This window comes from Schistocerca serialis, chromosome 7 (assembly GCF_023864345.2).
Source record: "Schistocerca serialis cubense isolate TAMUIC-IGC-003099 chromosome 7, iqSchSeri2.2, whole genome shotgun sequence".
NCBI classification, from domain to species: Eukaryota; Metazoa; Arthropoda; class Insecta; order Orthoptera; family Acrididae; genus Schistocerca; species Schistocerca serialis.
This window is the reverse complement of record NC_064644.1, coordinates 244,967,482-244,993,888: the sequence shown is the minus strand read 5'-3', so window position 1 is coordinate 244,993,888 and position 26,407 is coordinate 244,967,482. Positions and strand designations below refer to the sequence as shown.

General features: G+C 42.3%; 1 protein-coding gene and 1 non-coding gene across 4 annotated transcripts in view; one reads left to right on the top strand and one right to left on the bottom strand.

Annotated features, from left to right (window-relative positions):
* LOC126412327 (leucine-rich repeat-containing protein 24-like) overlaps positions 1-26,407 on the bottom strand; it is a 960,970-nt gene that overhangs the window by 44,839 nt on the left and 889,724 nt on the right. For all 3 annotated transcript variants that reach the window (XM_050081849.1, XM_050081850.1, XM_050081847.1), the window contains one exon: positions 13,466-13,762. In XM_050081849.1, the coding sequence (XP_049937806.1) occupies positions 13,466-13,728 (263 nt within the window). In that variant the 5' untranslated portion in view covers positions 13,729-13,762. The remainder of the gene's footprint in view (positions 1-13,465; positions 13,763-26,407) is intronic.
* On the top strand, positions 11,398-11,472 carry Trnas-cga (transfer RNA serine (anticodon CGA)). The gene has a single exon. It is a non-coding gene; the product is annotated as a tRNA-Ser (tRNA).

Below are 26,407 nucleotides of genomic sequence, written 5' to 3'. Positions count from 1 at the left end.
TTGCACAGCATACAAACTATACTTACAGGTGTAGGGAACTCAATAATTTATTTAATTTATGGACAAAATGAATGAGCTGTTACATTTTAACCTTCATGTCTAGAAAAAACTCAAATTTTATATTTAATTATCTCAATTTTTACCACAGTTTTTAATAGATTTGGAAAATTGTAGAGTTTTGCATTAAGGAGTTTTTGTTTAGTAAGCATACCAAGTTTGAAAGTAATAAAATATTTATTTAGAAAGTTTCTGCTTGTATTTGGCATTCTTTTAGAACTGTCCAGCACCATAAGCAGGTTCCTTTTCATTTTTTGAATCAGATTTCTTCCTTTTCGCATTCCTGTGATGCATTCTTCTTGATTTTATCACCCCCAAAAATGATTTATCTGCTTTCACTACACACTCTCTATCGCATACAAAGCTTTGATGCAGTTCACTCCGGGCTAAATTCCCATTTTCACTAAGACATATTTCTTGATTTGCACACCTTAAAACATGAAACTGCATCACAAACAGCAACAGCAAGGGCATTTCTTCCCACAAAAATGGTTTTCGGCAGTCTTTCTCATATACATTGGTTAAAACTATCATTCAGATTTTGGGTACAGCCAGAGAATTCCTATGATGATATTCTTCACCACCAGCAATTGACCTTTGGTAGCCACATCATGATTCACTTCCTTTTGGGCACAAGTTGTGGATAGGGTTATTGTCTGTGGACATTTTGTGGAAGCATAAGGCCCAAACTGTTTGTTTCATATTTTCAAGTTCCCTGTATTCCTTCTTATTGCCAAGCCATATGTCTATAGCTTGTCGATTTCTGCATCCGTCAGTCACCCACTCCCTTTTTTTCCTGAGAAATATTGTCTCAGCCAACTCTTTTCTGTAGATTTCCCACACATTCTAAATTCTGCACAAGACAACTCCCTGCACTTCCATACCTCCATTCGAGCCTTTATAGTGCGTATTACATTCATGATCTGGAATCCCTCTCACATAACTATAACAAAATTTGCTCAACACTTCAACATCTTGTAATTTGCCAGTGTCAACAGATGTTGTCGTAACAACACCATTCAATGAAGTGTGCGCTCTTCTTTGCCAGGTACAATAAAAAGCGGCCACTATGTACCTGTCACCATCAATTTCGATAACAGATTGTTCTGCAGCACTTTTCTTGATGATTCTCCAACGTCTTTTACAGCCCCAAGCAGTAAGCCACAATATCTCTCAAGTTTTGCTGGAGGAGGTGGAAGATTCATCACTGCACAGTGTTTTTGCTGCCTCCTGTTCCCTACCAATACAGCGCATGCCACATGCTACCATCAAATTCATATGATAGCCTTAGTTTACGATTTTAGATCTCATACAAGACGCACCAACGTTGCATTTGCTGTATATCACGGATAAGTTCGTAGCAAGGCCTTTCCTGGCACTCTCATCTTCCAACACAGAAACACACTGCACACCAAAGCAATGCTTGCACATAACATTGTCCAATATTAACTGTGCCAGCATGTTAACATCATTCACGAATCTCCAGATTCACAGCCTCCGTTTCCATTAGCACCAACTACGAGTTCCCTTCTTAGAGCACTCGCGGTGGTTTGTTTACCGGCTCTGGGAGGTTGCAGTCTTGAGCCACTGGTGTAACATTTGTTGTAGCTTCCTTTACTGTGTATCTGTTGCCCTGGTGACGTTGTTTACGGCTGAAATAACGAATTCTAGGTATCTTGTGCGATAATATGCCACAAACGAACACAAAACAAGTGTCCGATACCATTCCCCAGATTTTAGTAATGACGTCATAACTAAGGCAGAGACGCTGACTAGTGGCAGTCCTTGATAGCAACTGATCATATTCGTAAACAAACGAATGTAGCATACTATAAAATTACACACACGGCTCGCATGATTAATTACTTAGCCACAAATTATACCGACAAGAATTATAGATAACAAAAATAAATAAGAACAGAAAAAGAGAAGTATACATGTCTGAAGTAAGCTATTATCGTAATTTATGTTAGTAAGAAAAACACAGAGAACTTTTAAATCCAGTATGGTATAGCGAATGGTGAAGTCATAATATTACGAATCAGCATTAATTTTTAATACCAATTGTTAAGTCTAACGGGATGGGTACACAAATAACGAAAACTGACAAACAGTAGGATCTAACAAATACTGGAATCGGTCACTGGAACTGACTTATATAGGTCAGTTCTAGTTACCTATTCCAACCAAAGTGTTACAGGATTTCTGCATATGGTATTACTGTCTCCATTGCTATGAAAAAGAGAAAAAATTGGAAGCTGCAACTACAATACTTATTAGTTTTGCGTAGTAATTCTGAGCTCAGTAAGGAATCTAGAAATCCTACAAAAACATAGTCCACAGATTTACTGCAAAAATGTCCAAGGTTATGAACTATCGAAAAGTTGGAATCGGTAACCTAAGTCACTTCTCCCCCCCCCCCACCCCCCCATGAACCATGGACCTTGCCGTTGGTGGGGAGGCTTGCGTGCCTCAGCGATACAGATAGCCGTACCGTAGGTGCAACCCCAACGGAGGGGTGTCTGTTGAGAGGCCAGACAAACGTGTGGTTCCTGAAGAGGGGCAGCAGCGTTTTCAGTAGTTGCAAGGGCAACAGTCTGGATGATTGACTGATCTGGCCTTGTAACAATAACCAAAACGGCCTTGCTGTGCTGGTACTGCGAACGGCTGAAAGCAAGGGGAAACTACAGCCGTAATTTTTCCCGAGGGCATGCAGCTTTACTGTATCATTAAATGATGATGGAGTCCTCTTGGGTAAAATATTCCAGAGGTAAAATAGTCCCCCATTCGGATCTCCAGGCGGGGACTACTCAAGAGGATGTCGTTATCAGGAGAAAGAAAACTGGCGTTCTATGGATCGGAGCGTGGAATGTCAGATCCCTTAATCGGGCAGGTAGGTTAGAAAATTTAAAAAGGGAAATGGATAGGTTGAAGTTAGATATAGTGGGAATTAGTGAAGTTCGGTGGCAGGAGGAACAAGACTTCTGGTCAGGTGACTACAGGGTTATAAACACAAAATCAAACAGGGGTAATGCAGGAGTAGGTTTAATAATGAATAGGAAAATAGGAATGCGGGTAAGCTACTACAAACAGCGTAGTGAACGCATTATTGTGGCCAAGATAGATACGAAGCCCACACCTACTACAGTAGTACAAGTTTATACGCCAACTAGCTCTGCAGATGACGAAGAAATTGAAGAAATGTATGATGAAATGAAAGAAATTATTCAGATTGTGAAGGGAGACGAAAATTTAATAGTCATGGGTGACTGGAATTCGAGTGTAGGAAAAGGGAGAGAAGGAACCATAGTAGGTGAATATGGATTGGGGCTAAGAAATGAAAGAGGAAGCCGCCTGGTAGAATTTTGCACAGAGCACAACATAATCATAGCTAACACTTGGTTTAAGAATCATGAAAGAAGGTTGTATACATGGAAGAACCCTGGATATACTAAAAGGTATCAGATAGATTATATAATGGTAAGACAGAGATTTAGGAACCAGGTTTTAAATTGTAAGACATTTCCAGGGGCAGATGTGGACTCTGACCACAATCTATTGGTTATGACCTGTAGATTAAAACTGAAGAAACTGCAAAAAGGTGGGAATTTAAGGAGATGGGACCTGGATAAACTGAAAGAACCAGAACAGAGGTTGTACAGAGTTTCAGGGAGAGCATAAGGGAACAATTGACAGGAATGGGGGAAAGAAACACAGTAGAAGAAGAATGGGTAGCTTTGAGGGATGAAGTAGCGAAGGCAGCAGAGGATCATGTAGGTAAAAGAACGAGGGCTAGTAGAAATCCTTGGGTAACAGAAGAAATATTGAATTTAATTGATGAAAGGAGAAAATATAAAAATGCAGTAAATGAAGCAGGCAAAAAGGAATACAAACGTCTCAAAAATGAGATCGACAGGAAGTGCAAAATGGCTAAGCAGGGATGGCTAGAGGACAAATGTAAGGATGTAGAGGCCTATCTCACTAGGGGTAAGATAGATACTGTCTACAGGAAAATTAAAGAGACATTTGGAGATAAGAGAACGACTTGTATGTATATCAAGAGCTCAGATGGAAACCCAGTTCTAAGCAAAGAAGGGAAAGCAGAAAGGTGGAAGGAGTATATAGAGGGTCTATACAAGGGCGATGTACTTGAGGACAATATTATGGAAATGGAAGAGGATGTAGATGAAGATGAAATGGGAGATATGATACTGCGTGAAGAATTTGACAGAGCACTGAAAGACCTGAGTCGAAACAAGGCCCCCAGAGTAGACAACATTCCATTGGAACTACTGATGGCCTTGGGAGAGCCAGTCCTGACAAAACTCTACCATCTGGTGAGCAAGATATATGAAACAGGCGAAATACCCTCAGACTTCAAGAAGAATATAATAATTCCAATCCCAAAGAAAGCAGGTGTTGACAGATGTGAAAATTACCGAACTATCAGTTTAATAAGTCACAGCTGCAAAATACTAACACGAATTCTTTACAGAAGAATGGAAAAACTAGTAGAAGCCAACCGCGGGGAAGATCAGTTTGGATTCCGTAGAAGTGTAGGAACACGTGAGGCAGTACTGACCCTACGACGTATCTTGGAGGAAAGATTGAGGAAAGGCAAACCTACGTTTCTAGCATTTGTAGACTTAGAGAAAGCTTTTGACAATGTTGACTGGAATACTCTCTTTCAAATTCTGAAGGTGGCAAGTGTAAAATACAGGGAGCGAAAGGCTATTTACAATTTGTACAGAAACCAGATGGCAGTTATAAGAGTCGAGGGGCATAAAAGGAAGCAGTGGTTGGGAAGGGAGTGAGACAGGGTTGTAGCCTCTCCCTGATGTTATTCAATCTGTATATTGAGCAAGAAGTAAAGGAAACAAGGGAAAAGTTCGGAGTAGGTATTAAAATCCATGGAGAAGAAATAAAAACTTTGAGGTTCGCTGATGACATTGTAATTCTGTCAGAGATAGCAAAGGACTTGGAAGAGCAGTTGAATGGAATGGACAGTGTCTTGAAAGGAGGATATAAGATGAACATCAACAAAAGCAAAACAAGGATAATGGAATGTAGTCTAATTAAGTCGGGTGATGCTGAGGGAATTAGATTAGGAAATGAGACACTTAAAGTAGTAAAGGAGTTTTGCTATTTGGGGAGCAAAATAACTGATGATGGTCGAAGTAGAGAGGATATAAAATGTAGACTGGAAATGGCAAGGAAAGCGTTTCTGAAGAAGAGAAATTTGTTAACATCGAGTATAGATTTAAGTGTCAGGAAGTCATTTCTGAAAGTATTTGTATGGAGTGTAGCCATGTATGGAAGTGAAACATGGACGATAAATAGTTTGAACAAGAAGAGAATAGAAGCTTTCGAAATGTGGTGCTGCAGAAGAATGCTGAAGATTAGATGGGTAGATCACATAACTAATGAGGAAGTATTGAATAGGATTGGGGAGAAGAGAAGTTTGTGGCACAACTTGACCAGAAGAAGGGATCGGTTGGTAGGACATGTTCTGAGGCATCAAGGGATCACCAATTTAGTATTGGAGGGCAGCGTGGAGGGTAAAAATCGTAGAGGAAGGCCAAGATATGAATACACTAAGCAGATTCAGAAGGATGTAGATTGCAGTAGGTACTGGGAGATGAAGAGGCTTGCACAGGATAGAGTAGCATGGAGAGCTGCATCAAACCAGTCTCAGGACTGAAGACCACAACAACAACAACAACAACAACAACAACAAGTCACTTCTAGTTACCGATTCCAGCCATTCAATGATTCATTAATTATACCGTTTTGTCAGCACGTGTGTGCACTAGAATGTAGGCTAATATGATTTCTGCATTTATAATTGCTCTCTGAACTACTGCAGAAAGGCTACTAATATTGGAATGGGTAGCTAGAATTGACCTGTATAGAAGGTCAGTTCGAGTTACTGATTCCAATTTTTGCTACAGACCGCGGCGGTTTTAGAGAGCAATTACTTACGTGGAAATGGTATTATGTTTCAGTGCTTTCAACTGCAAAAATAATTTATATATGAATCACGGAGCGATTGGAATCTGTAATTGGAATTTACCTACATAGTTTAATTCTAGTTATCGATTCCAATATTCTTTATTTTTTGTAGATATTAGTTTGTCATGTAATGACTTTTCTTTTAGAATTTAGTGTGTCGGTTTCTCCATATTTTATGCTACTGTTTCGCATTTGTTGTCATTCATTTAATTTTCCCGTTTTTCTGATACATTTTAGTGCCTTCCCGCCCAAAACCACCCACTTTCCTACGCTTAGCCCGTTAGAGTCAGCAATTAGTATAAAATTAACGTTAATTTATAACAGTATGACTTCACCACGCGCTTTACTGTAATGCAACTTAAAGATTTTCTGTGCTTTTCTAGTCGCTTAAATTACGAGAATACTTCTTATCAGACAAGAAAATTTGTTTTTAATTCTTGTTATTATTTTCGTTATCTTCGGTTCGTTTCCATATAATTCATGACTACGTAAATAACTGCGTCAATGTGGTTGTAATTTTATCATACGCTACATTCGTTTGTTAACGCGTATGATCCGTTGCTTTCATAGATTGCCAATACGTAGCGTCTCAGCCTTACGTATGACGCCATTGCTCAAAGCCGACGAGTCATCCCACTAGTGTAAAGCCGCGTACACACTGAGACTGAAACATGTTTTCAAAACATGTTTCCGGTAGCTTGATGTGGACACCATTTGGAAACATGTTTCGAAACATGTTTGGAAACACAGAAACATCTATCCGTAGCAGTGTCGGTACAGATCAAAGGAAACAATGTTTCAGGCTAGCTACCACTTGTCACCGCTGCACAGCGCTAGCGTATGTGTGTGTGTGTGTGTGTGTGTGTCGTCAACTGTTTAGTGGTGTTCTGTTTACTGTCGTTTTCGTTTTCGCTTTGTTTTTGTAGAATAATGGAGTGGTCAAGGCAACAAATTGTCGATTTAATTGCAATGTACCAGGGGGAGGATTGTTTATGGAACGTCCGGAGCAAGGAATACAAAAACACCGTCAAAAAACACGACGCTCTTGCAAAAATTGCAGCAACTTTTGGCACGGACAAGGGAAGTGTAAAGAAAAAAATACTATCGCTCGTGGTTGCGTACAGGCGCGAAAAAAGAAAAATTATTGCCAGCAGACCATCTGGTAGTGGTGCAGACACTGCATATGACTCGAACTGGTTCGGCTATCGGCTGCTGCAGTTCTTGGACGATGTACATGAGCCAAAGGAGACAACAGATACTGTTGAAAATGAGGTACGAAAATTATGCTTGTTTGTCTTTATTTGTATTTTATAGTACACAGTCACATTCACCCATAGTTATTTTGCCACGGTACACTTCCTTGTGGGCTTAAAAAATAATTAGCAAATTCGTCTCGAATTTGTTTATTCGTGGAAGCAGCTTTCCTTGGTATGTTCTGTGCTGAAATGAAAACTGATGCAGTGTCATCTCGTCTCCATGTGCCTGGAATCATTTCACCTGTTTGTAAATCGTAGGAATCGAAGCTTCCATGTGGGGTGTACTGGTTCCTTGCCGCAGCATTTCGCCTTAAAAAATTGTGGAGACATACAGCTGTAAGTGTGACAGTTTTTGCCTTCTCCGGTTGTAGCAACATAGGTTTTCTAAACACACGAAAAACTGAAGCCATAAAGCCGAAAGTGTTCTCAACAACCATTCTGGCCCTTGAAAGTCTGTAATTAAAAACTCTCTCTTTTGAACCTTTAACATGTTTTCCCGGGTAGGGTTTCATAATGTTTTCCTGTAAGGGAAAAGCATCGTCTGCTCCAAATCATATAGTAGGGCCTTGGTGTCACCTGGTGAGCATTCAGCATGTGGCGAGTTAAGTTTCTTTTTGTTAATTAACTCATTTATGCTCGCGTTTTTGAACACACCACCATCTGATATTCTGCCTTGGCAGCCGATATCTGCGTACAAAAAGTTGTAGCTGGCATCGACGACAGCAAGCAGCACAATGCTGAATGAACCTTTATAATTATAATATTCACTTCCACTACCAACAGGGCACTGTAGCACGATATGTTTCCCGTCAATTGCTCCGACACAATGGGGGAACCGAAGGATCTGTGAGAATAAACATGCTGTTTCACTCCAGTCGTTTTCAGTCGCAGGTATCTGAAAGAAAGAAATTTGATTTTCAGGTTTTCGTACATTCGCCAGAGGGCACAAATGAGGATGAAGAGGTTGCAGCTGGACCTTCTAGTCCTCCACCACCAAAACTCAGAAGGATGGGCGAGAAAAAAGACATGCAGCAACCCTTCAAGATTGCGTCTCAATTGCTAACTAAAGTGCTGCAAAAGCAAGAAGACAAGGACGATGAATGCAGTGCGTATGGGCAGTATGTGGCATCAGTTTTAAGGAAATTGCCCGAGTTAGAACGAGCAAAAACAATGGCTTTGCTTAATAATGTACTAATGAAACAACATGTAGCGTATTTAGAAAGTGAGCAGTTGAAAAGGGGTATGAATGTAGCAGGGCCATCATCATCATCATCATCATCATCATCAAGTAACAATTCCCCTGTTACATTTACAAGCTATGAAGACAGTGACAACGCAGTTGAAGAAGTTGTGTTTGATGAATTATGTAACGTAATTGAGAAATAATAAAACTTCGAAAATGTGCTTACTTAACGATGTTTTTCATTTACTTACCTTTACATAATCCTTCAGTACTTCCACCAGAGCTCCACATTCTTCAGGTACTATTTTAGATATTGCTTGTTTCGAAATGCGAAATAAATACGCTCTGAAATGAATCTCCTGTTGCCAGGAAACGAAGAGTAACTGCAAGCCTTTGGTTGACTGAAATAGCTTTCCTGAAATTCGTGTCTTTTTTTGAAACAAATGGTGATATCATATTTGCCAGATATTCAAAATCGGTAGGTGAGATACGAGTGAAGTTGCGGAAGCCAGAGCCGTCTTCCATACTCAGCTCACGTAGCAGGTTATTTCCGCCAGTTCTTCTATAGAATGTTTTTCTCCAACAACGACGAGGAGCCTTTCATTTTGTTTGTGTAAACCTTCTAGCATTAATAATGCAGCTCCACATATCATTATTGTTTCTTCGACACCAGACATAACGCAGCAGCAGACGATACGAACACTAAAACACAAGGGGCACTGCAGACGGCGTGAACACACGAGAAATGTTTGCCGCCAGTGTGGACGGAAACAGAGACCAGAAACAAAGTCGGAAACATTTGCGAAACATCGCAGAAAACAATGTTTCCGGCAGAAACATGTTTCCAGTGGCAGTGTGTACGCAGTAACATTTGTTGTAGAACCCTTTACTGTGTATCCATTGGCCTGGTGACGTTGTTCACTGTTGAAACAACGAATTCTAGGCATTTTAAGCGATAATATGCCGCAAACGAACACACAGCCAAATGAAAATCGTTTCGAAATTCACACCACCACACTACAAGCCTTTCAAAACAGAGAACAGGCAAAATCAGCGATCAAAACAATGCACTTCGATAGCAGCAGAGAAAGTATCGATGTCAATAATACTTTATTTCGCATATGTCAATCTCTGGCGGAATATTTAAACATTCGAATTCTATAGAACGAAATATACTTACAAATGTATACATGTATGACAGAAGAATGCTGTGCAAAGAGGTATGGCGCTGCATCCTGGTACACTTAAGACCAAATAACGTGCATTGTAATCTCTCATATATATATATATATATATATATATATATATATATATATATATATATATATATATATATATATATATATATATAGAAGCTTTCGAAATGTGGTGCTACAGAAGAATGCTGAAGATTAGATGGGTAGATCACGTAATTAATGAGGAAGTACTGAATAGGATTGGGGAGAAGAGAAGTTTGTGGCACAATCTGACTAGAAGAAGAGATCGGTTGGTAGGACATGTTCTGGGGCATCAAGGGATCACAAATTTAGCATTAGAGGGCAGCATGGAGGATAAAAATCGTAGAGGGAGACCAAGAGATGAATACACTAAGCAGATTCAGAAGGATGTAGGTTGCAGTGGGTACTGGGAGATGAAGAAGCTTGCACAGGATAGAGTAGCATGGAGAGCTGCATCAAACCAGTCTCAGGACTGAAGACCACAACAACAATAACAACATACATCAAACTACTCAGGAAGATGTGCGCTACAAAATATAGGCATCTTTTTGAAAAGTCGATTTTTTAAAAATTTTTGACGTCCTATCCCCCTTAAGTTATTTGCAACTGTAATCCTTATGCAGTTAGTTAAATTTACGGCTTTTAAATGTGTAAGTTATCGTGCAACCGAAATTTAATGGATTCCTTTTGGTACTCATGTGTGTGACTTCACACTTTTTATTATTTAGTCAACTGTCACTTTTTGCACCACACACGTATGTGTTGAAATCATTCTGAAATTCATTTTGATCATCTGATAATTTCAAATGGCGATAAAAGGCAGCAGCATCTGCAAACATTCTAAGAGGGCCACTCAGATTGTCTCCTACATCATTCACCTAAATAAGCAAGAGCCCATAAAACATCCCTGGGGAACGCTAGATATTACTTGTGTTTTACTACGTGACTTTCCGCCAGTTATTAAGAACTGTGGCCTTTCTGACAGGAAATCACGAATCCAGTCACACAACTGAAACGATGCTCCATAGGTGCGCAATTTGACTAGAAATCGCTTGTGAGGAATGGTGTCAAAAGTTTTCTGGAAATCTAAAGGGTTGTTAATCTGTAGAGAGCACTCACTACCTCATGAGAACAAAGACAGAATAGATGTGTTTCACAAGAACTATATTTCCTGAATCCGTGTTGACTATTTGTCAATAAATCACTATCTTCGAAGATATTCATTATGTTCGAGCGAAGTATATGTCCCAGTATCCTGTTGCAAATCGACGTTAGTAATGTTGGTCTGTAATTCATCGGATTACTCCTATTTTCGGAATGAGATTTTCAATTTGCAGCTGAGTGTGCGCTAATATGAAACTGCCTGGTAGATTAAAACTGTGTTACGGACCGAGACTCGAACTCGGGACCTGTTCTCCGCGGGCAGTTGCTCTACCAACTGAGCTACCCAAGCACGACTCACGACCTGTCCTCACAGCTTCAATTCTGCCAGTACCTCGTCTCCTACCTTTCTGGAAGTATCCTGCGGGCTGTGGATAAGCCATGTCTCCGCAATATCCTTTCTTCCAAGAGTGCTACTTCTGCAAGGTTCGCAGAAGAGCTTCTGTGAAGTTTGGATGGTAGGAGACGAGGTACTGGCAGAATTGAAGCTGCGAGGACGGGTCGTGAGTCGTGCTTGGATAGCTCAGTTGGTAGAGCACTTGCCCTCGAAAGGCAAAGGTCCCGAGTTCGAGCCTCGGTCCGGCACACAATTTTAATCTGCCAGGAAGTTTTACTCCTATTTCCTTTGTGGGGTATTGGTGTGATTTGTGCAACTTTCCAGTCTTTGGTTACGGATCTTTCTGCGAACGACCAGTTGTGTATGACTGCTAAGTATGGAGCTATTATATCAGCGTACTCTGAAAGGAACCTGACTGATATACAATCTGGACCGGAGGTCTTGCCTTTGTTAAGAGTTTTCAGTTGCTTCGGTACACCGAGGATATCTACTTCTAACGAGGGAACCTCCCCATCGCACCCCCCTCAGATTTAGTTATAAGTTGGCACAGTGGATAGGCCTTGAAAAACTGAACACAGATCAAAGGAGCCAACAGGAATAAGTTGTGTGGAACTATGAAAAAAATAAGCAAAACATACAAACTGAGTAGTCCACGTGCAAGATAGGCAACATCAAGGATAGTGTGAGCTCAGGAGCGTCGTGGTCGCTTGGTTAGTGTGAGCAGCTGCGGAACAAGAGGTCCTTGATTTAAGTCTTCCCTCGAGAGAAAAGTTTAATTTTTTTATTTTTAGAAAATTATTATCTGACCGTCCGTCCGTCCGATGCGAGGTAACTGCGCCGTAGTATGGGGACGCTACACCTAAACAAACATCGAAACACACGACGTCAGTCGACTACAGCGCACGGAAGAGAGAGTATTCCTGCTAACGAGGCTCCCTGGCTGGCAGTTGACTGTTCACTACTTTGGACGAGAGTGCATTAAATACGCGAGATGTGTTCCGTGGGCAATTTGAATCCAGCAAATATAGCGCGACTTCAATAACAAGGTCAATGAATATTTTCCGATCTGTAAGGAATCGGAAAGTTCCTTAAGGGACCGAACGATTGTCGAACATTTGTATGATTATTTACTACATTTGTTGATAAACAGTACGTGTGGTGATGATTGTCTGAAAATAAAAAATTAAACTATTCACTCGACGGAAGATTTGAACCAAGGACCTCTCGTTCCGCAGCTGCTCACTCTAACCACGCGACCACGGCGCTCCTGAGCTCACACTCTCCTTGGTGTTGCCTATCTTGCGCACGGACTACTCAGTTTGTATATTTTGCTTATTTTTTTCATAGTTCCACATAACTTATTCCTGTTTTCACGATTGATCTGTGTTCAGTTTTTCAAGGCCTATCCACTGTGCCAACTTATAACTAAATCTGAGGGGGGTGCGATGGGGAGGTTCCCTTGTAAGTTACTCGTAGTGGTAATTGTTCTTGATTCAATATCTCCAATATTTAATTCGTCTTCCTTGGTGAAGGAATTCCGCAAAACCGTGCTTAATAACTCTGGTTTACCGGCACTGCCATCAGTAAAAGCTCCATCGTAATCGCACAGTGAAGGTATCGATTTAATCTTGTCGTTGGTATACTTTACATGCGACCAGAATATTCCTTTGTGTTTTCTGCCAGGTTTCGTGTGTGTGTGTGTGTGTGTGTGTGTGAGAGAGAGAGAGAGAGAGAGAGAGAGAGAGAGAGAGAGAGAGAGGGAGAGGGAGAGGGAGCGAGCGCTAACGCGCTGCTTCCTGGACTCGGGTAGGCGCGCCGGCCCCGGATCGAATCCGCCCGGCGGGTTAACGACGAGGGCCGATGTGCCGGCCAGCCTGGATGTGGTTTTTAGGCGGTTTTCCACATCCCGCTAAGTGAATACCGTGCTGGTCCTCATGTTCCGCCTCAGTTCCACGGCTCGCAGACATCTGAACACATTCGCACTATTCCACGGATTACACTCGACGCAGACAGTTGGGGTACACTATTTCCGTCCCGGGGAGTACGGGGTGGCGGCAGGAAGGGCATCCGGCCACCCCTTAACCATTAACATGCCAAATCCGATTAACGATGCCTGACCCTGCGTAACTGCGAGACAAGGCCCAAGCGACAGATAGAGAAAGAGAGTCGAAATCATTGTTTCACTTCATTAATCTGACAAGGATCGCAGGAAAATGTGGAATAAGCAGACGGCGGCTCCTACCGGAAGGCGTTGTCGGTGATGGCGGGAATGACGTTGCCCGACAGGTAGAGCGCCTGCACCTCGTGGCTGAGGTCTGCGGGCACGGCGCTGAGGCTGGCGTTGGTGCACTCGGCCGTCTTGCGGCTCGACACCCACTTGCACTTGCACGCCTGCGGGCAGTTGGACGACCAGTCGCCCGGCTGGGCGCTCGCCCGGCCCGTCACCGCCACCAGCGCCGCCGCCGCCACCACGACGAGCGACGACCAGCTCATACTCGGCGCCATGGCTCCCCTGCTACATCACACGCCTCGACCGCTCCTGCAACACAGCCGGACGTGCCGCTCAGAAGGGTTGTGGACAAAATGTGCTGGACGGACAAGCTAGGCAGTGGCCTTGAGGATGAGAGGTAAATAAACTGAACTTTTTGATTATGAGATTATGGAAGGGCGACCATATATATATATATATATATATATATATATATATATATATATATATATATAGGGTGGTCCACTGATCGTGACCGGGCCAAATATCTCATGAAATAAGCGTCAAACGAAAAAACTACAAAGAACGAAACTTGTCTAGCTTGAAGGGGGAGACCAGATTGCGCTATGGTTGGCCCGCTAGATGGCGCTGTCATAGGTCAAAGGGATGTCAACTGCGATTTTTTAAAAATAGGAACCCCCATTTTTATTACATATTCATGTAGTACGTAAAGAAATATGAATGTTTTAGTTGGACCACTTTTTTCGCTTTGTGATAGATGGCGCTGTAATAGTCACAAACATAAGGCTCACAATTTTAGACGAACAGTTGGTAACAGGTAGTTTCTTTAAAATTAAAATACAGAACGTAGGTACGTTTGAACATTTTATTTCGGTTGTTCCAGTGTGATACATGTGCCTTTGTGAACTTATCACTTCTGAGAACGCATGCTGTTGCAGCGTGATTACCTGTGAATACCACATTAATGCAATAAATGCTCAAAATGATGTCCGTCAACCTCAGTGCATTTGGCAATACGTGTAACGACATTCCTCTCAACAGCGAGTAGTTCCCCTTCCGTTATGTTCGCACATCCATTGACAATGCGTTGACGTTGTTAGGCGTCGTCGGTGGATCACGATAGCAAATATCCTTCAACTTTCCCCATAGAAAGAAATCCGGGGACGTCAGATCCGGTGAACGTTCGTGCTTCGACGAAAAAATCCACCTGTCATGAAAATGCTATCCACGCGAGCTATGTGCCGGACATCCATCATGTTTGAAGCACATCGCCATTCTGCCATGCAGTGAAACATCTTGCAGCAACATCGGTAGAACATTACGAAGGAAATCAGCATACATTGCACCATTTAGATTGCCATCGATAAAATGGGGGCCAATTATCCTTCCTCCCATAATGCCGCACCGTACATTAACCCCCCAAGGTCACTGATTTTCCACTTGTCGTAGCCATCGTGGATTTTCCGCTGACCAGTAGTACATATTATGCCGGCTTACGTTACCGCTGTTGGTGAATGACGTTTCGTCACTAAACTGATCGCGTGCCTAGAATCTGTCATCGTCCCGTAATTTCTCTGGTGCCCAGTGGAAGAACTGTACACGACGTTCAAAGTCGTCTCCATGCAATTCCTGGTGCATAGAAATATGGTACGGGTGCAATCGATGTTGTTGTAGCATTCTCAACACCCAAGTTTTTGAGATTCCCAATTCTCGCGTAATTTGTCTGCTACTGATGTGCGGATTAGCCGCGACAGCAGCTAAAACACCTACTTGGGCATCATCTTTTGTTGCAGGTCGTGGTTGACGTTTCACATGTGGCTGAACACTTCCTGTTCCCTTAGATAACGTAACTATCCGGCGAACGGTCCGACACTTGGATGATATCGTCCAGTATACCGAGCAGCATACATAGCACACGCCCGTTGGGCAGTATGATCACAATAGCCATACATCAACACGATATCAACCTTTTCCGCAGTTGGTAAACGGTCCATTTTAACACGGGTAGTGTACCACGAAGCAAATACCGTCCACGCTGGCGGAATGTTACGTGATACCACGTGCTTATACGTTTGTGACTATTACAGCGCCATCTATCACAAAGCGAAAAAAGTGGTCCAACTAAAACAATCATATTTCTTTACGAACTACACGAATATGTAATAAGAAGTGGGGGTTCCTACTTCAAAAAATGCTGTTGATATCCGTTTGAAATATGGCAGTGCCATCTAGCGGGCCGACCATAGCGCCATCTGGTTTCCCCCTTCAAGATAGACGAGTTTCGTTCTCTGTAGTTTTTTCGTTTGTAGCTTATTTCGTGAGATATTTGGCCCGGTCACTAGCAATGGACCACCCTGTATATTTTCACAACGGTCGGTTTCAACAGTCTTAACCCTTAACTACTATGGAAGTGACAGGAACGGAGTTATTATGGAGTGGTCTCTCAGACCGCCTTTTTATTTTTTATGTATAAAACAATTGTTTTGGTGAATATAGTTTTTCATGACTTCCTACTGTACGTTACACTTCTTGGAAACAGACTTCACGGAAATTTGCATTTTTTAAACAATGAAGTATTTAAAACACTTTGAAAACTAAAAGACAGCAAAATTTGCAGTTTATTTTTATTTTACGTGTTGCTAAAATAACAGCACATAGTTACCTCTCTATTGACTTACAGATTATCATCAGAGTGATAGTATTACAGATTCGCAACATAACTGTATGGAAATCACATTTCAGTCATGACAAACTGTACTTGGAATCAGCTTTGAGTTTACTAGTTACCATTTCACACGTAGAGCGATTATTCCACCCTGTATTTCTGTCAGCGGAGAAATTTTTCCAATTTTTTATTTTAAAAATCAAGAAGAAAGTAATTACCTTACATATTCTTCTGAGGCCCTGAGTCAAATTTTAATCGCTTTCATTCTGCTAGCATTTCACGCAGACCGACGTACAATTCTCTAAGCAAATCAGAACACCACACTGTTGACACAGATACTTGTTTTTCACTTCAATCAAGGACAACAAAATGTTGATGTTTATCGTCTTTCAAAATTTTAGGAATCTGTTGCAGTCCAGGCAGCTGCAAGACAATGTCGACTTGCCTTGTTCTTACAAGTTAGCGGCTTCTGTTTTCCCCATCGAAAACGTCTTTCTGGCCTTACCGAAGAAGTATGCTTCTCCATCGTCATCACGTGTCACATCTTCATCATTTTCAGTTTCTTTCTCCGAATTAGTATCGTGATCAATAAATACACGAAATCAAGGTCAGTATCACTGTCATCAAAGTCTTCATCTCAGAATTCGCTGAGGCGTTCTAGGACACCCATATCTGTCTCGTGTAGAAAACAATGCAGAGATGGTCTAGCTTTTCTCACCTCGAAGAAAAGGGGTAACGTTCAAAAAAAAAAAAAAAAAAAAACACGCAAACACTATGGTATACCTGTGAAACCTCTCAAGGCCCAAGAATAAGAAACAAATTGTAACAACAATGACAGATTTCTGGCACGTGTAGCTTGCCATAGGAAGATACACAGACGAGTCCACTTCACCTTACTGGGGTGTGTGAAACATCACAAGACGAAAAACTATAGCGGTCTGAGAGACCATCCGTAGTACTTACGGGTTAACTGTAAGCTTCAGGTCTTCAACATTTTTTCTAGTAAAACATGTTCATTTTACGCTGAACCTCACGAATAAGATGTAAAATGGATAAAACTCAGCACATTATAACCGTTTGTCATCGTCAAAATAATTAAAAAATTTAAAAACGCGCAGCACCCTGAGCAATAGGTCATGTCCAAATAAATATTGCTTACAGCTGCTTACGCTGAACAAACTGACTCAGATGTGCTACTGTGTACAGTATTTCTACCACACAACAAGCATCTGCGAGCGATATGTATATGTACATGACCTTTTGGACAAAGTGCTACGTATTTTGTAATTTTTTAAATATTTTAGCGATGATACATGTTTATAATGTGCTGAGTTTTATCCGCTTTATATCTTGTACATTATCATTATTATCAACGTATGTATCAATTACAGTAATACACATTTAGCAAAACAAAGAAATATATATAAAAATGAATATGTGAAATTATATACAGTGCACAAGTTTAAAAACGGCTCAGATAACACTCAGATGTTGATGGACTCGATCCAGCGGAGTGCCTCGTGGGATGCTGGATGGAGATTCTCAATGCCACCAGGGAAGCGTCTGATTGGACATTCATTCACTATGTGGCTCATTGTTTGGGTGTCACCACAGTCACACACACTGTCACTTGAAAAGCCCCACTTGTGCATGTTGTATTTGCACCTACCCTCTTCAGTCCGATATCTGTTTAACTGCACCCACACCTCCCTTGGTTGGTGGAAGCCTGGAACTGGAACTGTTGGATTGTCTACAAGTTCGTGGTTTAGGGTTCTTGTAGCTTGCCACTCACGTTTCCACTCTGCGTCCCGGTCGAACCCTGTGGATAGCATTTGGACTCCCATTTCATATGCTGGTTTTCTGGATTTGAGGCGTTTCATTGGCAGTGATAGCAAATCGTCATGAAGAGGGATCGAGCTGTTTTCAGAAACTTGCTGACAAAGGTTGTAAAGAGCAGCCTTTCGATGGAGGTGTGGTGGACAGACGTTTGAAAGCACTGGTAGCCAGCAAGTAGGTGTAGACCGGACTGTACCACTAATTACTGTCATAACTGGGTTCAGTTGGGCGTCTACTTTCACTATGTGGGCACTTCGGAGCCAAACTGGTGCACAGTATTCTACTGCAGAGTATACCAGTGGCCGAGCGGTTCTAGGCGCTACAGTGTGGAACCGCGCGACCGCTACGGTCGCAGGTTCGAATCCTGCCTCGGGCATGGATGTGTGTGCTGTCTTTAGGTTAGTTAGGTTTAAGTAGTTCTAAGTTCTAGGGGACTGATGACCACAGCAGTTAAGTCCTATAGTGCTCAGAGCCATTTGAACCAAGTATACCAGTGCAAGGGATGCTCCTCGGAGGACTGATGTGGTTGCTCCCCATGTACTGCCTGCCAACTTTCTCACAAGGTTCACTCGTGTTTGTATCTTCTTGGCCAAGTTAGAAAGGTGTTTTTTGTATGTTAAAGTAATGGCTCTGAGCACTATGGGACTTAACATCTGTGGTCATCAGTCCCCTAGAACTTAGAACTACTTAAACCTAACTAACCTAAGGACATCACAACATCCATGCCCGAGGCAGGATTCGAACCTGCGACCGTAGCGGTCACGCGGTTCCAGACTGAAGCGCCTAGAACCGCACGGCCACACCGGCCGGCGTATGTTAAAGTTCTGTCCAGAGTGACTCCCACGTATTTTGGGCTTTCGTTGTATCTGACTGTGCCAAAAGGGCCGAACTGTGGACTGATCTTTGCTGATGAAAGGCGATTAGAGAAGTGGAACAGACTTACCTCGGTTTTAGAAACATTTGATCTCAGTCGCCATCTTGTACATGAGGTTCAGCCTAAAATGAATATGTTTTACTCCAAAACAAGACCTGAAAATGACAGGTAAGACTGTTGATACCCGTTGTCTTGGATGATAAAAAAAATTGTGCAATCTTAGTTTTTGAATGGTTTTTAGAGGTAAATAAGGATGGCCATTGAACCCAAAAATGTAACTGGATTTATAAAGAACCATGATTTAGGCCAGTTTGACAAAATGAACCCTTCAATATCACTTTTGAAGTTTTGATACCATTTTAGTTTTGAAAAATATCATATGAGGTTTGTGAGAAAATAATGAAACTCTCAACACTGCGAGCGATCTGGCGTCGCTGTGTTGCTCTGTTTGTGTAGACCGGTGTGTTCATTCCTTCAAGACGCTCAGTCCAAGTTTCAGCTCCGTACAACCATCACGTGATTTCAGAGAGCGCCATCAGTGAAACTGTGTTTTTGTTTACGTAACGAAAAATGGAACAGCGGAATTTAGAGCAGCGTTATGCTATCAGGTTTTACGTTAAACTTGTGAAATCTGAGGATGTGATCCTTGAAACGTTGAAACACGCCTGTGGAGAACATTCGTTATCAAGTGCACAAGTTTTTTGCTGGCACGAATCATATTTGCAAGGTGGAGAACACGCTGAAGATGAACCTCGCTCAGGAGACCTTCAGCTTCAAAAGCCGACGGGAATGTAAAATGTGGGCTTGATCTTGTGAGCTCAGACCGACGTTTAACAATAAGGATGAGGGATGACCTGATAAAAACGTTCGCCGTACATCAAATTTTGGCCGAAGTTTTGCACATGCGAAAGGTTTGTGCCAAAATGGTGCCGAAAAGCCTCACAACTGAGCTGAAGGACAATCGAAGAAAAGTGTACGTTAATTTTCAGAGGATTGCCAATGACCGCGAATGATTCTATCATATGACACAAGCGATGAATCCTGGAGTTTTTAGTACTATCCTGAGACAAAGCAGAAAACTGAGGAGTGGCACATTGGGACATCTCATCGACTGAAAAACTCTCGAATGAGTAAATCAAAGATTAAAGCAATTCTGAAATGTTTTTTCACAGTAGGGGTACCGTATGTAAAAATTTGGTCCTCCAGGACAAACTGTCAACCAAGTGTTTTACAAAAATGTCCTTGAAAGGCTCAGGTAAAGGGTGAATCGAGTGCAGACAAATTGATGCTTACCAGTTGAAGCCTTTCATAGCCGCTACCAAGACTGGGAACAACGACTCCGCCGGTGAATAGCTGCCGAAGGGAACTACACTACTGGCCATTAAAATTGCTACACCAAGAAGAAATGCGGATGATAAACGGGTATTCCTTGGACAAATATGTTATACTAGAACTGACATGTGATTACATTTTCATGCAATTTGGGTGCATAGATCCTGAGAAATCAGTACCCAGAACAACCACCTCTGGCCGTAATAACGGCCTCGATACGCATGGGCATTGAGTCAAACAGAGCTTGGATGGCGTGTACAGGTACATCTGCCCATGCAACTTCAACACGATACCACAGTTCATCAAGAGTAGTGACTGGCGTATTGTGACGAGAGAGTTGCTCGGCCACCATTGACCAGACGTTTTCAATTGGTGAGAGGTCAGAAGAATGTGCTGACCAGGGCAGCATCGAACATTTTGAGTATCCAGAAAGGCCCGTACAGCACCAGCAACATGCGGTCGTGCATTATCCTGCTGACATGTAGGGATTTTCAGGGATCGAATGAAGGGTAGAGCCACGGGTCGTAATACATCTGAAATGTAACGTCCACTGTTTAAAGTGGCGTCAATGCGAACAAGAGGTGACCGAGACGTGTAACCGATGGCACCCCATACCATGACGCCGGGTGATACGCCAGTATGGCGATGACGAATACACGCTTCCAATGTGCGTTCTCCGCGATGTCGCCAAACACAGATGCGACCATCATGATGCTGTAAACAGAACCTGGATTCATCCGAAAAAATGACGTTTTGCCATTCGTGCACCCACGTTCGTCGTTGAGTACATCACAAAAAAAAGGTTCAAATGGCTCTAAGTACTATAGGACTTAACTTCTGAGGTCATCAGTCCCCTAGAACTTAGAACTACTTAAACCTAATTAACCTAAGGAGATCACACACATCCATGCCCGAGGCAGGATGCGAACCTGCGACCGTAGCGGTCGCGGGGTTCCAGGCTGTAGCGCCTAGAACCGCTCGGCCACTTCGGCCGGCGAGTACACCATCGCAGGCGCTCCTGTCTGTGATGCAGCGTCAAGGGTAACCGCAGCCATGGTCTCCGAGCTGATAGTCCATGCTGCAGCAAACGTCGTCGAACTGTTCGTGCAGATGGTTGTTGCCTTGAAAACGTCCCCATCTGTTGGGATGTACGATCCGTTACAGCCATGCGGATAAGATGCCTGTCATCTCGACTGCTAGTGATACGACGCCGTTGGGATCCAGCACGGCGTTCCGTATTACCCTCCTGAACCCACCGATTCCATATTCCGCTAACAGTCATTGGATCTCGACCAACGCGAGCAGCAATGTCGCGATACGATAAACCGCAACCGCGGCAGGATACAATCCGACCTTTATCAAAGTCGGAAACGTGATGGTACGCATTTTTCCTCCTTACACGAGGCATCACAACAACGTTTCACCAGGCAGTGGGTCAACTGCTGTTTGTGTATGAGAAATCGGTTTGGAAACTTTCCTCATGTCAGCACGTTGTAGGTGTCGCCACCGGCGCCAACCTTGTGTGAATGCTCTGAAAAGCTAATCATTTGCATATCACAGCATCCTCTTCCTGTCGGTTAAATTTCGCGTCTGTAGCACGTCGTCTTCGTGGTGTAGCAATTTTAATGCCCAGAAGTGTACTTTGAAGGGAAAAATATTATCTGCAAAAAATAATAACTTTGATGGATAAACAAATCAGTCTCACTACTTTTCTCACACACCTCTTACATGGGTTTTGAGGAAGCACACGATACATTGGAACATTGTTAGTAGCAACATTTTACTTATTTGTTAGTGATCAATTAAACAAGTTAAATCTTGTAGACGTAACATTCCAAAAAGTTCGTTATCCTATCTGTTTCACTTTAAAACAGAAAAATATGAGTGATAACATAGTTTTGAAGATAAATGTTTTCATAAAACAGTGTAAATTTCCATCACTCAATGTGTTCGAAACAAAGCACTTGTCACACAAATCATAAAATTTGGTTAGGCTGCTCCTGTCTATAATTTAACATTCACTGTCTTAACAACTACCTTTTATTTGTGAAAACGTGGTTAGCTTCACAGAAAAACATTTTATTTACTGTAGAATCACTTACTTGCAAAACATAAACCTTCCAATTTTAAATTGCGATAACTTAACATATCTTTTTTATTTAAGGTTAAATAACAAGTACACCGTTTTTGTTCTACTGATTTTTGTTTATTTCTAACTAGTTTTCGGCTCATTACCCTATCTCAGGAAACTAATGTTTAAATTATAAACTTTATAAACATATAACCTGTTATACAGTAGCACTGGGTAGTTTGATTACTTTTGCGCTTAATATTGTCTATGGCGTAAGGTGTAATTTCGACGTTAAAAAATAAGTTTGATGCACAATGTTCTGTTCAAGTAGATTGTATCTTTGCTTCTGATGTTTGGTTACCTAAGAAGTAGTGTCTCTTGCAGACGCTAGTCAGTTGTTTCCTGAAGATGGCCCAATTAGCTGAAAACCAGTTAGAAATAAACAAAAATCAGTAGAACAGGAACTTCGTTCTTGTTATTCATTCTTAAAAATGGAATTCTCTACCAAGAAATAACGGAAGAATCCATGACTAACAAAGCTTTTGTAACAATTTTTGTCCTTGGCATTTTTTGCACACGGAAACATATAACTTTGTCTAAATTTTTTGTAATAGGAAAACTGGATGTCAGCATGATAATTATTTTGACAATGGAGGTTTTCAGAACGCTCCGGTGGGCATACATGTGTTAGAAATACTGCCAAACGCGCGCCAGAACTCAGTACAACGCAGTTCGTAGCTCAGTTTTTGCGACAGGAAGTTCAAACAAACTGCACGGCTGGCTACGGGTGGCCTGATGGGAAATAGTATGTATGCGCTGTATGAGTTTGGAAGATGATTTCATCGCCATTATCCAAAGTGGCTCTGATTTCGACAAGATGTGGTTCAAGCAAGATGGAGCTCGACCCCATCGAAGCAGGTGTGTGTGTGATGTCCCGGAGGAGACCGCATTCTGGCTCTGGGATACCCAGAGGCCACTAGCATGGGCCTCGATTGGTCACCGTATTCTCCGGATCTGAACACAATCGACTCCTTTTTGTGGGGCTATATTAGAGAACAGAAGCCTCTGTTTTGAATGTGAACGAGTTACTTTTGAAGATGATACAAAGCACAGTGGAAGACGTGTGTTTTATCCCAACCAGAAAAACCCGGACCACTAATAAAATGGCGGTGTCAGAAGTATTTGGCCTAGACAACACAGTTAAGATAACTCATTTTAATTTTTTTTTTTTAATGTACTTTCCTCTAACATTTAATCATGGTGCTGTATTAGCAGCTACAAATCCAGAGATGCACTCACTGCTAAATATTTCATTAGAACATAATCGAATGACATACGTTTCAGGTTACGGGGGCACTATTCAGGCAGAGGCAAAGTAAAACAACTTCCGTCACTCAGAAGGACGTCAAGATTTGGGGTAAGTCTGTCATGGATCGTTGCTCGCAAAAGATAGTGCGAAAAGCCTCCCTGTACACTACAGGTAAACCTCTGAACACCTAATTCGAGGGTTGGTCACGAACGAATGCAGACGAAAGTTGGTGCAGCATCCCTCCATAATCTCTGACGCCGCCTGCAGCTTCAGCACTGGCGATGCAGTATGTGGATTTCGGCTTCTCTGCTCTGGATTGGGCAGAAGGTTCGAAAGATACCGGTTCTACACAACGTAACACGTAAACAAAAGTAGAGACGCAGTTACAATGTTTGTTAGCAAAAGCTATACATTGTACAAAGACATTGTTAGTATCTGGAAAGACTACTGATGGAGCCTGAAATTTGTCAGAAACCCTTAAGAAAGCTGCTATTGTATTGGCATTGTGTTTCCGATAGCTACGCTTACCTTCAGACCATGCTAAGTGATGCTATACGCGGTCTGTTCAAAAAATTCCGAAACATTCGTAATTTCGCGCCAATGGTGTGTTGGAGCGAAATGTGGTTGGCATCCCTGCACACGCCTGTTTTTAATGTGTACTACCGGAAGTTTCATTGTTGTATGTCTGTTAGTTATTGATCATTGCTGTATTGAGTAGAACGTTGTGTCGCACAGTTTGCGAATTTAGAAATGGCGAAGCTAGAGGAGCAACGCGTCTGCATTAAATTTTGCGTGATACTCAAAAAAAGCGTTACAGAGACACACCAAATGTCGCAGAGAGCCTACGGTGATGAGTGCTAAAGCCGTACTCGGTGTTATGAATGGTTCACACCGTTTAAAAATGGCCGGACGGAAGCTAAAGGGTTACCCTCGTGAGGACGTCTATCGACGACGCTCATGTTACGAATATCAACGAAATTGTGCGTGCCAATCGAAGACTGAGTGTCCGAGATATTGCAGAAGAATGGAAAATTTCAGTTGGAACATGTCATGAAATCGTGACACAGCATCTTGGAATGCATCGTGTTGCCGCCAAGTTCGCCCCACGGTTCACGAGTCAAGACTAGAAAGAACTTCACCTCGCAATCTGTGAAGAGTTTTCGGATTGGCAATTGAGAACAAGACAGTGGTCTTGTGAAATGACAGCCATAGACTACGCAATCGAGTGCAAACGCTACGTATTTTCAACTGATGTGAAAATGAACATTACTTCACCTGCAGTATTTTCCAGATACATTTCGACAAAAGACTAAAAGTGTTTTGAAAGTGATGAACGCCACCATAGACGGACACACCGATGCAGATATGCTAATCAAAGTGGCTGAATCGCGTCAAGGTATCTTTCACCGAAGAACCACGACGGAAGACCATTGGCATTTTGGGGAAACGACAAACTCAGGCATATGTTCCTAGGATGCTGGAGGTGTCCCTGCTGTAGTTTATAAACTATGGCACACATTTCGAACGACGGGTGTGGGATTCAGAATCTCCGACCAGATTTTTAGTGGCTCGTGGGCGGTTGGGTGCACTGTATCCCAGCTTATTTTGGACTCCAGTGGGACTGCATGTCCGAAGGCACACTGCATCGTACTTCGGACTAACATAGGTACTGCAATATCGTACTTATCCACCGCCACCGGGCAAGCGACTTTCAATTAAAATGTTTCCCCTGCACGGGAATGTACATAAAGCATGAACGAATACAGGTTGTAGACACAGGGTTGACGACATACCGAAGTTAGAGTCTGGCCGTGATTCGTGCTCAGATAGCCGCTCACGGTAAGCGGGAATTCCGGGTTCGAGTCCCGGTACTGCAGAAATTTTCATTGTCGTCACGTCCAAAGGAAGTTTCCATCGTAGTCGGTATAACACAGGCACTGCAACAGTGTATAAATCGTATGCGATCGGTGACATTATTAACGAAGAGTTTTTAGAAGCTATTCCTGTTTTGTTTGGACATTTTAAAAATAAAGCTCAGATATCTGTTGCAAAATGTACGCAACTTTCTGCCAACGCATTGAGGAGATGATCTGAGGTTGGGAGTACTAACTCTGTTTCATGTTGGTAAGTTTGATTAACAGATTGCTCTCCATGTAATGATGGGAAAGCATGCTTTGCATTTTATCGCCAAGATGAAATTCCATGAGATATATTAAAGTGGTGCTACCATTCTCTTCTGCAAGATATTCTTAATAACTAGTTCTCAAAGCTAGAATGCTGTTTGAAATTATAAAAAAAATTATGTCGTCTCTGATACTATTTCCCGTGTCAGTATTTCGTAGTTCTTCGGAGGCTAGGCAGGAGCGCGTATGATGCTATAGTGCCAACTAAATCTTGAGATGAGTACAGAAAAAGGACATTTTTAATAGCTCAGTGCCGGTTAATTGGAAAGGTCGTGTACCAAGCGCGTAGCAGAAACCAGGAGTAACATTTCGACATTGCCTGTGGTTCGCCTGATGACCGTTGGGCTTCTGGGATTCCCCCGGCGTTCCGACTGCTCTCAAATTAATTAGACCACTGGACGGCCCTCGTTTCGAAGGAACAATTCCGCCGCTGTATTTGCTTTAACTAGTCGAGAAAGTTCTTGGTGGGCAGTTCGTTGATGAGACCGTGCTCGTGGGTACATGACGGTCCTCTCGGCAAGGAAACAGTTTCGCGGTACGCCTCGTTTCGGCTAGCGAGGTTACCAAAGCCTTACTAAACGTAACTATCTCTTGATTGTATGAGTGGCTGTGACAACAGTTTAAAATAGCCTCCGAGAGAGGGATGTAAAGCACTCATTGTCAGTAGTATCCAAGCAAAAGACT